Source organism: Aythya marila, assembly GCF_965140915.1.
Source record: "Aythya marila genome assembly, chromosome: Z".
In the NCBI taxonomy this organism is placed as follows: Eukaryota; Metazoa; Chordata; class Aves; order Anseriformes; family Anatidae; genus Aythya; species Aythya marila.
This window is the reverse complement of record NC_139080.1, coordinates 23,760,476-23,778,958: the sequence shown is the minus strand read 5'-3', so window position 1 is coordinate 23,778,958 and position 18,483 is coordinate 23,760,476. Positions and strand designations below refer to the sequence as shown.

The window sequence follows — 18,483 nt, the reverse complement described above, 5'->3', positions numbered from 1 at the left end:
TCTCAGCATTTGGTCCCTTTTTCCTTCTGGCATTCTGTAATCCTGCCAACCAACGAGCTTTGCTTTTAATAAGTAGATCTGCCAACTTAAACACCAGTCTCCTAAGGCAATCAAATAATGAAACACACATGTATGTACTTGCACGTAATCTGTCAAATACCTCTATAGCCCACTACAAACGATTTTTGCAATACGGGGTTTTCATAGGAGCATGCTTTCATATACCCTTGGTTTTCAAAGATCAAATGGAGTGGTTCTTCACAGTCCTGTGTCTTGTTTGTACATACAAATGTAATGGCCTGCAGATTACATATCACTATCTACAAGGCACGCGAGATATGAAAAAAGTAAGAATAAAGGATGTGCAGGCAACTTCCTATGAAATATGCGTATTTTCAATTTTTTCATCTTGGTATAGAGGTCTTGTACAACATATCACAGATTCCTCCACAGCAGAACACTCTTTCCATGTCTTTTGTGTGTCTGGTGAATTAATGAACAACCAGTCAAGAATATGTTACCTACCTCCCGAATTGCTCATTTATCATCTGCATTGACACTCTCTTAATTTCCACCTTCTAAACTAGCATTTCCCCAAGAGAAATCTAATATATGTTGCTAGTAATAGAGTTATCCAGGAAAAAAACTTTGTCACACTGGGATGAAGTTGCATTGCCATGCTTCTTGATTAAATAAGGCCGCAGTTTACAGCATGGCAGAATAACGAAGTTAGCAAAAATATCTTTCAAGTATTCAAGTTATTGACTCGTATTAGAAAAGTAGTATTAGCTTTCAAGTACTATAATTTCCCATACAACTCTTGGCATAATTTGGAAAAATTCCTACATTGTTTCCATTAATCACAACTACAATACAATGAAAAAAAGCAAAACTACTGGACATACATCATAAAAATGTAAAGCAAAAGGTATTTAAAATGTGCAAGGCTCTAATGTACATATTTCAGTTACAAAACATGCTCTACATTTACAGTGAAGTGCTGAGAATTTGAAACTAGAAATTCTCAGAATCAGGAAAAAATTGAGATACCACTAAATGTCACCACATCTGTTCAGTGTGAGCGCTCACATTCTAGTAATTTTTTTTGCTTTTGATGCTTATGCTTGGATTCCAGCTGGTGAAGCTGGATGATGCAGGGAGAGGTATGCCAGTAAAATTTGATTGCTCTGAAGAAATCCTCTCAGACTCCCAGTACTCGGCAGCTGAAGCCAGCAGTGGAGCGAGTAGACGGTACTTGTTCCTTTTGACAAATTAAGCCTTACACTATCAAACCTAAAACAGTTCTGGTTCTTGGTTTTAGTTACCTTAATGAACATTTAACCTAAATTTTATTTGAGTTCTGTCCCCAGAATCAGCTTCTTGCAATGACTCCCTATTATGAGAAGACTACACTTAAAACCTTAAAATATCTTAAAACGGTAGTTATTTATTCCTCCTTATTTTTGGGCTGCCTTATTCCTCACAGGAATTATGATGCTACTTTTACTCACAACAGTGTCTTGAAGATGCCTTAGTATCTGTGAAGCTCTTTGAAGGTATTATCAGCACACAAGGCAATGAAGAAATCTGTATCTAGAGAGGAGAATACTGTGAAGAAAAGGGGGCTTAAGACCACAAACTAACAACCAGAATGAAGCAATTCTCTTCCAGTGAAGACCTCTAAAATGAGCAGAGCAAGCATGAGAGGGAAAAGGGATCAAGGAGATATGCAATTAAAAACTGTATCAGACTTCACACACTCTAATGAGCTGTAATTACAAGTTTTAAATGCATAGTTCTGCAATCTTAATGATCTCCTCATACAGTGTGCAATTCACTGTATACATGCACATGCACCACGGTAATAAAACTCCGAATTTATTTTAAATGTAAGAATTTGTTACAATAACAGGATATTGAATTAAAAATGTCACCATACCATTTTCTTGCTTTTAAGAAACCCTCATTACTGTCACACTAGTTACCCAAACAAGCAGCCCTGAGAAAAAAATAGCCTTGCCAAAGCAGCATGGAACAAATTTTTCACTTGTATTAGGGAAGATGACTGAATATAACGGAAGAAGATAGCCGGGTGAAAAAAATCTCTACACTGTCATCACCAAATACTACTAAGTGTCCATCCCCTGTCCTCCCTCCAAATTAAGACGTTTTTACTACTAAATTTGCAACTCTTTTTATAATGGACATACAAAGAGTATGTCCATACAAAGAGTATGTCCATTATAAAAAGTAAATATCTAAACTAATATCACCTCTATTAAGTATGCACTAAAGGGAGGAGTCTGGACACGTTAGGAGCATGCTTAAAATTATCTAGAAATTACAAGCTTGATGCAGGAACTACTAGTGAAATTCAATGCCCTGTGTTAGTAGAGGAGCTCAGACAAGATGATCATAGTAGTGTTTCGGTTCCATCTCTTCAAAATCCGTGAAAGTACAGTCAGAGAATGTCCTTCTTTACAGCAGTGCTCACTGTGTAGTATTGCATGCACGTTCATATTATATGCAATTTGGTATACTGAGAAAAGAGAATTTCTGCAGAACAGAGCTAGCATAATTATAGCAATTGTACTCCAAACCCTAAAGGCAATGAGAATTTTGTCCAAGAGAAATGAGAGAAAGAACTGTGGGATTTGTCCCACTGCTACTAAATCCTGACTGTAGGTCTGACCCTCTGCCTTCTGAAGTCAAAATTGGTTTTGCCACCAATTTAAAGGAAAGCAAAGTAGGAGCCTGCTGCTTCTTGTAAGAACAAGTCTTTTAAGTAAATAAAAAAATATAATATTTACAAGAACAGCAGTTCTTTAAAATAATCTCATTTTTAGTTTGCATCCAAAGGGATTTTGAATAAAACTCTTTAATACTCTGCTTAGAAGAGAACAGCTCTCATTAACAAGCATGGGCATGTTACATCTAAACTACCAGACAATCTACCACAGCATTTGATTGACTGGGTGTTTAGATCAGACAGACAATGAACAGAAAAAAAATAAAAAAACATTCTCATCCTATTGGTGTGTTCTTTCTGTGTCATAATAAAACCCTAGATATTTGTCTTAGAGGAAACATCTGGAGAAGAAGCACAACAGTTGGTAACTGTCTTCCCCTTTTTTGCTGAACTGCACATGCAACTCAATGTCCTGTGTCTTAAGTCACTGGGGGGAAGCACCCCAACGTGCTACCCTTTTCAGTGCAAGGTTTAGTATCAGGGACAGAAGGGACTTTTCACTAGCTCTAGGAGACTAGTACAGTCCCAAGCAGTGGTCAGTTATGTACAACAGATGAGTGCCAAATGTTCCTCTATTGGACAGTCAGAATCCTCCCAGAAGCCAGAGCACAGCTGAAAGAAGCAGGACTTCATGCTAGGTGCCCTGTAGTAAACACTGTTAAAAGTTGTGACTTACTATAAGAAAGCAAAACAAACAAACAAAAAAGTGTCCTGATACTAATGGGATTGTGAAAATCTCTAATTTTACATATAAGACTGCAGCTTAGACAGGCTAACAAAAGGGTCTTGGAGTTTTCAGCACTAAGTCTGAACCCAAGAGGAAGTTAGAAAATCATGAAAGTGGTGGGGAATGCACATTGATCTTTCAACCAACGGTAATAAATTATAAATTCAGCAAAGCAAAGAGAATTCATACCTCTGTGCCCTTGAGGACCCCTAACTAAGTGAACAGAGGTCCTTTATCCCCAGATATTTGATATGAAAGTTTTGCTACTGACTGTTTTGAATATGACTTCCTTAACACTTTCTCTATTGAACAGGCCAGACTGTGGGGACCTTTGTTCTCAGAACTGGCTTACACTGGAACAAAAGGCCTCCCTAAATCTTTCTTTCCATAAGAAAATTGCTTATGTAGGCTAACGAGCAACTATGTTATTCTGGCTTTGGAACAACTGAATAGATTTGGACTGGCAAGAATATAGTCTACATTATACTCAAACATCTGTACAGATTCAACTCCAAAGTACCCAAGATAACTCATTTCAAAATGTCAAGGGATGACTTTTTCTGATGTTTCTCTCAGGGGAAAGAGTATATTGCAAATAATGCAATAAATGTGAAACAAAGAATGAAAGACTGCGTTACAGTCAGAGGCACAGAGCAACCAAATCCGAAGCCAAGAACTTGATGTTTCCGTGGAGCTCCCAAATGGCACCAGCCCATCACAGAAGAGCTATATATCACCCACACATGGACAGCTCTGGGACCTGTGCTTCACGGAGCCAGCAGACCATGGGAGCAGAGCACACCTCACTGCATCCCACCCATATCCTGAGGGCTTGCAGCTCTTTGCAGACCAAGGCAGGTTAGAGACTCCTCAGGCATACACCATCAAGTAGGAGGAAAGCAGGAAATCACAGAAGGCTTTGCAATTGCCTCTGTGAGTCCTCACCTGCACCAAGCAGCTGTATCATGGTGAGGAAACAATTCGTGGCTACATCTGCAAGCAAAACAGACATTTTCACTTCTCCATTCAAATGCAGCACATTAAAAATTAAGAATTAGCAACAGAGGACTTGAATGTGTCATCATGGTGTTACACACCATGTGAAAGTAGGAAAAGGACTGCAAATCTTTGCCCTTAACTGCTTATTTCTGGAATGTTTCTGGGTAGAAGGATAATGAAACCAGACACAGCTGTGCAACCTTATCTATCACTGTGTATAATTAGTGGTTTCTTTCATTAATTCCCTAATTAAAGTGCTTTGGTCTACCTCCAGCCAAAAGCAGCTCAGGAAGAGAGGCTTGGAAATGAAATAGTAACTTCACAAACTAAAAGGCCTGCCCTTGACACAGACTTTGAGAGGAAGGCATAATACTCTTTGAAACATGGGTCTATCCTGTTTGATACTATTTAGATGTCCTTCACCAAGACTAATCCTCCATGCTCATCAGTCCCCTACAAAATGTTGTCCAAGTGGGATGAGGAGATCGAGGATGAAATCAGTGACAGCACTCTCTTGTACCCTAGCAAATAAATTTCACTGTTATATTTGTAAACAAGACATAAAGAACTCATACAGCCATGCCTCCTGGGAGGTATGTTTCCTCCTTGGACTACAGAGATCACTTTGCACTATACTACCTCCTTTCCCATCTAGCACAGGAGTGCTGGATCGTGCTGCATCAGATGTATTCAGTCCTACAGGAGAGAAGGAGCAAGGAAGAGGCTCATGAACTACATCAATCTGATGTGCTCAACTGAAATATCTGGCTATCCGGCAGTACCTTTACATTTTTGAGTATGCATGTTTTTTTTAGAAGGAAACATCAAATGGTAGGAAGGGTTAAATGCACATCTGGTCTTCCAGAATAGAGTAACACAATTCAAAAAAAAAGTATCAGTTTAGTTTAAGCCTTGCTCCTCTGTTGCCCAGAGCTGAATGGCACAGAACAGAACTATCTGCCTTCCTTCAGCAGGTCTGCCTGCTACAGGAATGTCTTCCCCTCCTGGACACTACTGAGTGACCTGCCAGCATGGATGGAAACCTGCATGTTTAGACCTAAAATGGGTAGATCTCCCTTCTTGTCCTCGATATCCATGGTCTCTACTGAAAAAGCAACCTCAGACATTAGCCTCTGGGAAATGCTCTAGCCCAGCAAATGATGCCAAGCACATATGAATGCATCCAGTGAATTATACAAGCAAATTGTTCGACTGCTAGCTGAACTGTTAAAGACCTTTTCCACTTTTCATGCCATAGCATGCCACAGTAGTTTTGAAGTACAAGATAGTCCTAAGAGATATTCTGAAGAGTACAAACCATACGCAATCACATCTTCCCCTAGCGCATGGTAGTTGCATGCTTTGGAAACACTGTCCTAGGGACTTTTGATTTTGGATCTTTATTATCTAATAAGGTATCAGCCTAAATATCATTTTCACATGTTGTCTTAAATGTAAACTATGCAATCCTTTTAAAAAATAGAAAATAAATAAAGAATACTGTTTGAATGCTGCTCTCCTAGACTGTTGCATACAGCATTCAATTAAGACTGAACAAAAAGCAGTGAAGTTAGTACAGAAATTTATACCAGCAAACGCTTTACCAAGAGACTCCAGGCAATGTTAAAGAATGCGAAAATTTCTGTAGCAAAGTGCAAAAAAGAAACACATACCTAACCATACAGAAAAACAAAATACAAACAAATATTGTCACTGATGAAAATAAAAAGTAGGATTGTTTTTAGACATATACTTTGCTAAAAGCATGAACAGAAGTTATTAAGTTTTAACCACAGTTACTGCTTCAAAAAAAAACAAAAAACAATTTTCTCTTTAAGTTCTCTTAAGTACTTAAGAGTCTCACCAAATTATTCTCAGGACTTAAAATCCTTCTCCAGTTGAATTCCTTTTTAAAATCCTGTAATTCCCCTCATCATTCTTAGCTATTAAAATAAAGCAGTTCTTTGTATGGTAGCCTTCAGATTGATTTCACGGATGTTCATCATGGAAAGTAGCCTTGGAGCAAGACACAGATGTGAAAGAGTGCACAGCCAGCTGTAGTTACAACACCTGTGTTCTTTCACACAAGAAAATCTGGATGTGTATATGGCATCACACAACTATTTAAGTGGGCATGGCTGTTTGCTCAGGGTGCAGAATGATCCATTCTTGGCAAATATATAGCAGCATGTGTTGCTGAAACTTACAAACTGATATTATCATATGCAAAACTAAGTAAGAACTATTTCCTAAGCAGTGGTGTTTTTTTTTCAGATGTTCCTGGATCACAGCTAAAAGAACAGATTGAGATAATTCCAGTTGAGAGGAGTAGGCTACTTCACCTTTGCCTTGTTTTGTATCTTGCCCCAGGAAGATTCATGTCATCGAGAGGTATTAAAATACTCAATCTGTATTATAGAAGGTAAAAAATTCCAGCAGAATCACTCAGCAAGACGCCCCTTTTGTAACTATAGAAAGGTGTATCAAAATGAGTGCAATAAAAAACAGATGAATTTCTTATAGCAACAAAATAGTACTGTATTGCTTCCAGTTTCTTAAAATATGTGAGGAAAGGCAGTATTTTTAAAGTAATTGATACAGCTGGGGAGAAAAAAAAAAAAAAAAAAAAGACATTTCAGCCACACAAGCCTATTCAGATCTGAAGTCATCCCCGAGGAACATGAGGAGCTTCTGTGTGCCCCAAGTAATATAATTTTTCTCCAGAAATAGCAATTGGTAAGTAAAATAAAACATTTTTTTTTCCCACACAACATGGAAGACAGTGGCTGTGAAGCTCCTTCCTTCCTCTTGCTTCCTTCCTCCTCTACCAGCAGGTGGGGCCAAGCATCAACCATGAACTTGCCCAGGTCTCAATGTGAACACTAACTAGCGTTTTTAAGTCCAGCTCTGGGCTCACTGTGGTGCTCACAAAAACTATTTTGTTTACTATCACCCTGCTCTTACCACTAAGAAAAAAAAAAAAAAAAAAAAAAAAAAAAAAAGCTTTGTCTCAGTTCAATACAGCTTGCAAAATATTTGTTTTCATTAGTGGTAAAACCAGGTGGCGAGAGCTCTGTTTTCAGAGATGCACCAATCTAGCAGTTTGAAATTTGCCTCATATACTGAGAAACGTGACCACAAAGAAGCTGCTGAATTTTTCTGGAAGGAACTTGCCCCATTTCTCACTGCAAGTGGAAAATCAACAGGCTTTGAAAGTTTGTGACCATAGGGCATTCCGATGACTGCAGCCAAACAAAGGCTTGCTCTCTAACTGAGCTTTTTAGGCTGAGTCCAAGGGCTCTGGATTGAGTGGCAAATACATTTACCAAACGAGATAGTGACTCATCACTTCACCCCATAATTTCCTTTTTCCATGTGCCTGAATCAGAAGAGATGACTCTTCTCTTCCCAGCTGAGGCTCCAGGTTTGCTGCGCTCCACTTACTATTGTCCCCCTACTTTACAAATGTAAATAATTTTCAGAAATTCAATCTCTCTGCTGGCTCTATAGCAAAATTAAATGCAGAAACAAATTCTACAGCATGTTCAATTCAACTGTGCACAAACGGTTTTCTGCTCTCTGTCAGTTTGGATCCTTGTCAGACATTGCATAACCCGGTCTTTGAAAGAAAGAGTTTCCAAATGTTCTGTCATTATCTTTGTCTAAGTCACTGATCAGTATCTGTTCAAGGAGAAAAGTAAGGAGGGCTGCTGGTTTTTTGTTTGTTTGTTTGTTTTAAATTTATGGTATAGTTTCATCATAAGGAGGAAGAGCTTCTGATTATTTTTAGGCTCTAAAACAGCTCAAATGGTATGAAGTGTCAGCAAACACAACCCTTTTAAGTTACACAGGAAGTCACAGGAAGCTCCAAAACATCAAAATAGAAAAACTTCACATGAAGCTCTCTTTAGCCTTCTGCAAACTGGCCTTCATTTAAAAGTGAGAATTGAACACTCCAAGTGAAATCTGAAAGTATTTAGGTCAATTAATCAAAGCTTTATACACCAAAGTCTGTTTAAAATCAGCTTTCAGAAATGTGGTAGAGAAGCAACACTAAGAAACAAAGTACACAGCCATATCAGCCTGAATAAAAGTTCAGAAAACTCAGCTGGACTCGGAACAAATTATGCATTTTTTGTTTTCAAAAGTTGTTCTGTGAAATGGGGCTAAGTAAGAAAAATCAGCCCTATGGAGCTGCCATGTAAAAAAAAAAAAAAAAAAAAAAAAAAAAGGGAAAGAAAAGAACCTCAAGACAAAAAGAAGAATTTGTCGTATCAAGTCTCAGTCACATCAACTTCAGGGGCTCTGGAGGAGGGTGTGAAGGCGACCCTGTGCTGGGTTTCCACACTTGAAGTGCCTTGACCCCTCCCAGTGGCAGCCATTCACCCTGCTTTGGTGGGAGATGGAGCCAGGGAGAAAATCGAGAGCCTCACACCAACCACACAAATTAAGTCTGCCTTTTGGTAGCTCTGACCCGCACCAAGCCTAAAACTGAAAGGTGCTAGAGACTTCCTGGGCCCCCTTATTTTCATATCTTTTCAGATGCAATTAAAAAAAAACCCAACCCACCAACAAAAACAAACTCAGACTAAATGTACCTCTTCATTGACAAACTTAAGGGGAAGGCAGACAAAAATTCAATGGTCCTAGAATTTCCTTCTAGTATCCTGACTTCTGGTTTGATCAGTTTGTTCCAGCAATTTAAATGGGTTCTTGATAAAATAAAAATCTGGAGAAAGATTTGACCTAGGTGTTAGAATAAGTAAGTTAATGTTTTAGCAGAATTTGACACCATCAGTAGTTTCATTTGCTTTCAAATTAGCTTCTAATATTTAAAAGATCTTTCTATTTATAATAGAGACTGACAGCATAAGACAAGCCTGATGAACAGCTCTGCCCATGTTACCAGCCACATTAATGCCTATGCTTGTTTAGGTGCCTGCAGTTACTTGCATCTGAGTGCTTGCAGCACTGTGAACACTGGCAGCATTTTGCGTAAATATTGCAAGTTTGATCTACAACAAAAGAATTTGAACACTGGTGAGCAGCTGATCACACCTGAAAAGGCTGGGAAAAAAACATTCAGAATAAATATTGAAGTATTAAAGATTAATGAAATTATTAGAAAGTAATTTCTTTTGAAAATATATACGCATTCGGTAAAATTAAAAGAACTTGCACGATTAAATATAAATTCTTAAAATCTCCAGTTCAGTTTCTGATATTCTTATCCACCACATACACACATAGGTATGTACAGAATTGACTCTTCACAGACTGACAAAAGTATACAGATTACAAATAACTAAGATACATTTAAGAAGTCTGTTTCCAGTTCCCCATTAATTTGTCATTTTGATACACAACAGTTTCAAATCATCAAGCACTGAAAATATAAACTTGACTGTATTTGGTCAAGCAAGTTTCATACTACGCATTAATTTATTTGAAATACGCTCCCAGGGTGTAGAGACAAGTATCATCCTGGGAAGAATCTTTTGGCCCACTGCCCATGACATTGGCTGCCGGACAATATTAACTGCGCTATTCCCTGCACCATATTTTATATGCAGAAACAGCATAGCACCCTGAAAGTCAGATGTACATTGATCTATTATTATTGTCTTTAACTGAACTACAATTCCTTCTGCACCTCTGATTTCATCATAAACATCATTTTTTTGTATTAATTTGCTCAATTAAAAATTCTACCTTCTTTATTTATTTTTAGTAATATTCTCTCTCTGCGCTTTTCATATTTGTTCTAATATTTGAAGCATTCTCTGCCTTAGTTCTTTACTACAAAAAGAGCTGTGAAGACACTTCAAATAAGTTTTCCCAATTTCTTTTAAATGACTTTAAAATTAAATACATGATTTTAAAAATAATTACACCTATCTCTTGAGCCATCTTGAGTTAAAATTTCTGTGTTTCCCCTACTTCTTGTTGAGGAAGGTCTAATCCCTGCTGCTAAAGTATTAGCAAGTGTGCCTAGCCATTTACATGGAGTTCAGAATCTTAAATTCAAAGAAGGTATGGGAATTTATATATATATTAATTAGAAAAATACATGGTTGTAAACTCATTCTTAAAAATGTTGGAACATGGCAGGATCATGCATGCAGACTTTATCTGAGGTTAAGGTTCCCAGTTAAATTAGCACATTTTCTTGTTTCAAATCCCCACAGTCCCAAAATATTAAGAACAAGCACATGTAAATAGTGCTCTGTTCTCAAGGCAATAAAATTCAGATTAGGAGAGAACTAGTCACTGAGGCTTTGGGCAGTGTCTAATCCCATGGAAGCAGAAGAGGGTACATTTCAGCAGAGCTCCCCAAAACCTGCAGCAGGGTTTCACAGGGGAGCAACTCCCAGCAGCCAAAGCTTCTAGAAATACCTGTTATGAACACAAACCCAAGGCAGGCTCAGAAATTGAGATTAACACCAGGACTTCTCATTGCAGTGCTTCGGCCAGTTCACAGCATGGAGGTGACAACAGGAGCACCAAGCAAGCATGAGCACAGAGCCCAGGTGAGTTACAAAGCACTACTGGAAGTTCAAGGCATTGAATGCATCAAAGCCTCAGGTGATGGTTACCTCACTGCAGCAGGCACATGTGAAGAAATCAGAATTTCTTTCCACCCTCTGCCTCTCCAAATGACCTGGCTGTGCTGAGCTGTCTATCCATACAGCAATGATTATCCTGCAGCTACATGTGATGGAGGCAACCACCTCAGCAGGTGGGTTAAGAGAGAAAGCAAACCTTATCTGATCAGCACATGCTAATATCTAAATCAGGGAATTATCAAAGAAGTTTTCTTTCAAATGCAAATATCCCATTTTCTGAAGCAATCAAGTAAGAAACCGTGAGACTTGTGTGGCCAGAGGCTGAGGGTTCGAGGACAGTATGACCTAAAATGCCACCACACACCCTTCTAGCTCCTGTCCGGGTGTACATACACCATTGTTAGAATGAAGGCATTATAGACTTACAAGCTATTCTCAAGTGTTTGAGGATATTGCTGTGCTAAACAGTTCATGTCTATTCCTTATTAAGTCCCTACCAACATGGAAACACTTCTTCTAGGTTTCTACTTTGTTGCCACATACAGTTTTCTGTATTTCTGCTCTTATCTCTGTTGATTATCAACACAGCTAAATACAAGATTTTAACAGGTGATGTTGCAAACGTTTTTATTGAGGCAAGTAGTGACGATACTATTCAGGACCATGGTGTCGCTGTGAGAATAAGCCACACATTGTCACTTGTATTTCCTATAGCTAGAAATACCGAGAATTTAAAGCATTAAATGTTGAAGTAATATGAATCACTCTAGATTTTTGAGAAGTGAAAGGCCAACGTAAAATCCATTCTAAGCCAAATGTGGCTTGTTTGTATGTAAAACTCTAATATCTCAGCATCAGTCAATAATGCAGACAAATCACTCTGATGAGGGGTTTTTCATTTTGTTTTTAAATCTACAGCTTTTCCAATTCCTGTTATGTCTTTTTTCTACTAGCATAAGAATTCTAATCAAGTTCTGTCTGTGCTCTGTCCAACATACTGCTGCAAATGTAGGTTAGAATGCAATTTATGTTTAAACAAAGGAAGATATTTCCTTTGTTTGTATAAGTGCTATTTTAATACTGCATGCCCTACCCTGAAACAGACAAAATTAAATATGAATTTCTCTTTATCATCACTCTATTGTTCATTTTTAAATACCTACTCTTACTTTTAATGCCACATGAAAACCTCTGTGACAAAGTACATAAACAGCATGTGCCTATCAAATCTTCTGCTGTTGGCAAGAGAGTGATGTGCAATTTTTTACCACCAGATTCACCAAGAAATTTCTTAGCAGTGAGTTTGATGAACCACTGAAGGAAACACGTCCATCAGCTTCTTGGAAACATAAAATCAACAGTAACTGCTCATTCTCCATTTAAGCCTTTGCAGTTGTGAATGTTAAGTACACCTTTACACCTGTAAGATGTAGCTCACAGTAAGGCACTGCAGCAACCAGTAACTGAGGCAAAGCACATGAGATCACAAAGTATATGAGCTATGTATTAAAAGCACGCATAATTCTTCATTGACTGAAATGAGGCAGGCACTAAAAAAGCCTGATGAGCACGTGCTGTACACACATACATACAGTCATATAAGGCAATGAAACAAGAATATCTGAAAAATGTGAAAGACAAACACACACACACACACCTTCTGAGAACAGTACTAACCTTGTTGCTCACTCTCTGCTTCAGCTTTTGCAGGACTTGGCGCGACAGGAAGGGGTCGAGGAGGACGAGGCTTTGGAGTTGGGGGAGATATTTTTTTTCTTCCAATGTACTCTACGTAAGTTCCTGGGAAATCCCCCCTCTCCCCTGTGGTTTCATTAAAGCCATTTAACCAACCAATCTCATCAGGCTTGGCTTCTTCCCCTTCACTGAATCCAAGTGCTAGTAAGGTACCTTTATTCACAGTTAATATATCTCCTAAGTGCAAGTCAATGTCTTCTTCTCTCTCTTTCTTGTAGTCATATAAAGCTCTGTATTGATATCCTTCAGCACTCATCTTGGCAAATGGTTTAACATTCAAAAGTGTTACTAAACAGTATCAAAATGCAATTGTCCAGTTATTTTTATGTACAGGTAGATTCAAGATGTACTAAATGTGATAATAAAAATGTCAATAGCAATGTCTAAGTAATAAAATCCACCAGAGAATCAAAAAGCACCAGGATCTACCATTTCACTACTGATGGTTCTAATTCATGCATTTATTATAAGTCAATGTCTGTTGCAGAAGAATGGGTTCCACTTCTTCTATGTCTAGCAGAATTCTTCCAGTTAGTTCCTTTTCTCAGCTTGCTGGCAATTCTGGGTCTCCATACTCAAGTTCAGCTGATTGTTGCAGCCACTTACACCTTCTTCTGATGAACTTGCCATAGACTGCACACGTACCTTAAATATTCTGCCACGGAACTCTGCATGCATGCTCTTCCTGTGAAGAGAAGAGAAAACTGGTATAGTCATTTCAAATTCTCTAGATGCTTGCAAACTTAAGATTCTGCTCATGTTTTAAGCTTTCTGTAACCCTGGCAGGGATTGTGTGTCCACCAAAAGAGCCCAGAACAACACTCAAAAAAAAATGCAACATCACACACACACACACAAATCCGTCAACTAATGTTCACGATTTCATAAGGGATATGCCTAATGACTTGAACCAAATTTCCATCCCTGCAGTACGAGGCATGCTGCTTCATACTGCCTGCTTCCTTCTTGGTGGCTTATTGCTACTGCAGGCTCTGAGAGCAAGAGGGCTAAACCCTCGAGGTATCCCTGCCAGAGCAGTATCTAACCTGGCAGGAAGGTTTCACTCGTAATCTCCCCAAAGACACACAGCCGCAACCCCTGCCCACAGAAGATCTGCCAGGACAGAGGTGGAGCTTGCTGTAATTAGTGCTGATGCACCCGGTGCTGGGGTACTCGAACTCCTGCTGCCAAGGTAGAAACCATGCAACAACCTCCAACTCAAAAACTGTATCCCCAAAAGCTATCGGAGGGAGGGGTCTTTTTGTAACATGCGAGAGAAACAAAATGTCTGAAATGCCTTTGCTAGATGGGTACCATCCCTGTCTTCTTAAAAAAGGGGCGCTTCTCCACTCCCCCACCATCCAGGTGTTATTTAATGTGTTTACAGTAAAACACTGAAAAAGCAACCAGCAACTGAAATGGGCACACCCAGACCACCTAAGCAGCGCTAGCAGGAGGAAGGTATCAGGGTGTATGCTTAAATTACACTACAGGCAAGAGACTACAGGCCTAAGCATTTGACTCAAGGTTGCCTGACTATAAAGGGAAAACATGATTAAAAAAAATTAAATTTAGAAAACAGTAGTTTAAAGACATATAGAACAGTGAAAGTTTTCTAAACATTACTTCAACTGTTACTCATTTTCATCTACTTAAAAAGTCAAGCCCAATCATAACTCGAAACACCACCCTGGGAACCAGAAAGTGCTAACTATTCAAAAGTGCATTGAAACTCCTGAACTGCAGCTGAATAAAAGACCTGAGGGGGCTACGTAATACCAGTAGGTAAAATATTAACTGCACACTGTATACTTAATGCCACAGAAGGCAGATTTTTTTATTTTATTTTTTTTTAAGTAGCACTCTCTTTCACACTGTAAAGGGACAAGAGAAGACAGGGCTGGAATAGTGAACCTCTGACAGCAATTTTCCACACCGTTTTCTCTAATGTCTCAATCATCAAGCCACTGGAAAAGCGCTATTCAAAAAGCTAAAAAGCGCTTATAAGAACTTATATGGGCTTCCCTTTTCAGTGCATGGCCTGATCCCTAGTTTGTATGGGGCTCCTCTTCAGTCCATCAGGTCTAAATATAATTCCCTGCAGGTTGTTACGCAACATCTCTTGTAACAGAAGACATAAGAAAGTCTTGCAAGTTCTTGAAGAACTTCCTTATCATTCACTGCAACCAGTTTTGCTGTAGGAAAGAATATTCTGAGTCTGAATTAGACTTCTCATTAAAAAAAAAAAAAAAGCCTACACACATGTATTTATTCAAAAATTTTTCCAATCTATCCACAAGAACTAGGCATCCAGCTACCACCAAAATTTTAATGACAAATTTCTGTAGCCACTTCTGAACACCCAAACTATGTGCCTTAGCACACATACTACCAAGCATCACAGACTTAACAAAAATTAACACAAAGAGAATTTCACCGATATTTATTTCGCTTTTTCTATCAGAAGAAAGTGCACAGACATTAAATTGAAAGGAAAAAAAAAAGGGGGGGAGGGAGGACAGGGGACGATGACAAATCTACAGCACAAGTATCAATTAAATTGTACAGAAGTCTTTTCAAAAGCATGGGTTCTTCTCATAGAGCAAGGAAACAAAAGACACTTTCACACCTTGGATTTCAATGTTGGGGCTAATCTAAATGTTCCCAATCAAAACCAAGAATGCACAGCAAAACCTGCTAGAAAATTACCACTTCTACTACATTAAATATTCCGAAATATTTATTCTTTTTAAGAAAGGTTCAACAAGTGCTCTGCTACAACTACTCATTTTACTCCTACTGCCTACAGGCATTTTGGCTGTTAACCAAATAAGTCTTCTAAACACTGCATAATTTAACTGACTTGACCTAGTCCTCTGATTTTTTATTATCAAATGTATCATAGCAACTTTATGGCCAGATATTTAAGATGAATACTTGTACATCTTTCACTTGATCTGACAATGCAGAATTTGTCATGCTGTAAGAAAATGTCTGTGACAGTTTTGAAGCATATCTTTAAAAATAACTCAAAACCTAGATCGGAGAGAACAAAAGGTGCAATTTAGTTGCATGCTAGAACAACTCAATGCAGTGTTGGCAGCAAAGCTTCCCAAAACCCATCCTCCCCGGGACGCAGAGCTGCAGCACTGGTGTGTACAAAGCGCCTGGCACCACTCTTGGTACAGTGTCCCCCACATCTGTCTCCTGACTGACCTACTGTGCACGTACCTTTTTATATTCTCAATACCTCTCAAGTCTGGGGATGGAGTGTGGCTCAGACCCTGCGAACCTTGCAGACAGCCCTAAGGCACATGGATGAGCAAGTTGTATTTTCTCCATAGCAGCCTGGTAACACTGCAGTGTCTCCAAACAGCCCTCTTTGATAGTTCTTCATTTTCTGCTCTGTTAAGATTCTGTATAAACAGACTCCCTTTACTCCAAGTGGACTAACATGGTCTCTACCCTCAGACATTTTGAGTCAAACTGATTTAAGCTGATTACTCTTAAAATAAATAGCTCGGAGACATCTTAAGTAGATGGGAAAAAACAAACCAAACACTTTAGGCAAGAAACATTGTTGTATTTGAGATGATGCATTACTGGATTTCCAGCTGGCGGGTGGAATGGAAAAGGAGGAAGAAGCATTGTAAGAGAATCAAATGCTCATTTGTTTTTTATTTACTGTCTAAGAGCTTGATCCCAATGAAAGATTCCCAACTTCAGGCAGAATTCTGGTCTCTCAACAGAATGGTTTCATATCAGCAGCTACGAACTTTGACATTCACCAGAAAGTTGCAAGAGGTTCATGTAAATTTAAGTAGAAAAGGAAGGGGACGTGAAAGTGTCCCCTCTACCCCTCTTTCTGTCCCTGTTAAGAACGATGGCTGGCTTCAACCCCACTGGCATTCCTTTGGGGACTGAGAAGAAAACCAGCTACTACTCAGTGAACCCACGCCACTGCCAGCCCAACCAGAGGGGCATTTGTGGGTGTTACCAGTCCTGCACCCCTGGATCAGACAGTGAAGATTTTCTTTAATTAGTGAATTTAATAACCGCAGCTTTTTGTATTGTCACCTCTCTCTCGCACTTGTGATCCCTCTAACGCTTACTCCAAAGATTTCCAGTAACTCCCCTCGCACAGGTACCGTGGGGTTTGGCGATTTGGAAGTTCAGGTACCGCACGTCGGGGCGGCACTGAAGCAACGGGAACCTGCGTGCCAGAGGGGGAGCCGGCTGGCCGGCGGGCTGCTCTCCCCGCTAGGTGTCCGCACACCTGTAACTCTGCAACTCCAGCCTCGGCTGCCCCTCCACTGCGATGTTGCCGTGCTCCGAGAGGCGACAACCCGAGGGGCGAGCACCACCCGGGCGCGCGATGCTCTGCAGGACAGCGAGGTCCGCGGTATCAGTATGCCTAACGCTTCATTGTTTAAGCCCTTATACAACTTCCAGCCTTAGAGAGGGAGTTTCTAAGCCCGTGGGCTCTCTGAACTCAGCAAGCCCGAAGCAAGAAGCGCGTTTCCTCGGCCGCAACACAGCGCACGTCTCGCTCCCAACCCCTCACAGGGGCTGCACGGCCAGGCGAGCGGGGGGGCTCCAGCTACGGCCCCGCTCGCGGCTCGGGGACGGAGCCGCCCCGGGAGAGCGCCGGCAGCGCCCCGCCGGGGGGCAGCCCCGCCGCCTGCCGGCCTCACCCCGCGCCCCGGCACCGCCGGCGGAGCCCAAGCAGGAAGCGCCGGGCCGGGCCCCGCCGCCGGGAGCAGCTCCGCCGCCGCCACCGCCACCGCCGGGGCTCGGCGCCGCCCGCACGGCCACACGGGGCGGGGGGGCAGGCGGCGGGCGAGGCGGCGGCACCCCGCTCCGCTTTACCTCGCAGCAGCAGCAGAAGCAGCAACAGCGGCGGCGGCGCCTCCCTCCCTTCTCCGGGGCAGCCGCCGCCGCGTCGCTCCGCTCCTCCGCAGCCCGTCTGCTCCGTCCCGTCCCGTCCCGTCCCGTGCCGTGCCGAGCCGAGCCGAGCCGCTCCCCGCTTCCCCCGGCCGCGCTCGCCGACCCAGTGCCGGGCTGCGCGCTGCCCGCCGCCGCCGCTGCCTCCGCTCCGCCTTCGAGCCGCCCGGCGGCCGCCCCCTGCCTGACGGCGGCCGAGGGGCGGTGCCGCTGCCTCGCCGCCGCCCGCCGGGCCCCGGGAGCCGCTGCCGCCCGGCTGGGGCTCGCCGAGGGGCTCGGGGTGTCGCCCTCGAGGGTCTCCTCCCGCTCTGCGCTGCCCGCCGCTCGCCAACCTGCGGCCGCCCCGAGCCGTCGGGGGCCCGGCGACCTTGCCAAGCGCCCGGCAGCCCCGGCCTGGCGAGGGCAGAGGCGAATGGGCGGGGGTGGCGGCTGTCTGAAGCAGCCCAGATCTGGGGGGTGATAGCGTTAATTGCCCTGCCGCGGTGCTAAAGTCTGCCGGGCTCCGTGCGGGGCAGAACGAAATGACATATTCCCTGCCCCAAGGAGTTCACAATCTGAAGTGGATCTGAGAGCGCCAGGGTGTGACACGGCACCGCGGGGTTGCCGCAGCAGAAATGGTGCTGTTGGGGTGTGCGCACTGTGTTCAGGCAGGCCTGTGTTTATCTCTAGATGCGTACATATGTTAGCGTGAGTCAGGCCTTGTAGGTGTCTCTGTGAAAGGGGAGAAAGTGATTTAGGCCCAG

At 41.7% G+C, this 18,483-nt stretch overlaps 1 protein-coding gene across 1 annotated transcript in view; it reads right to left on the bottom strand.

Annotated features, from left to right (window-relative positions):
* Positions 1–17,821, bottom strand: part of PIK3R1 (phosphoinositide-3-kinase regulatory subunit 1) — a 58,802-nt gene extending 40,981 nt beyond the window's left edge. The window contains exons 1-2 of the mRNA XM_082783758.1: positions 17,666–17,821; positions 12,719–13,481 (exon numbers count right to left, since the gene is read on the bottom strand). Coding sequence (XP_082639884.1) covers positions 12,719–13,052 — 334 coding nt within the window. The 5' untranslated portion in view covers positions 13,053–13,481; positions 17,666–17,821. The remainder of the gene's footprint in view (positions 1–12,718; positions 13,482–17,665) is intronic.
* Positions 17,822–18,483: the final 662 nt, after the last annotated feature.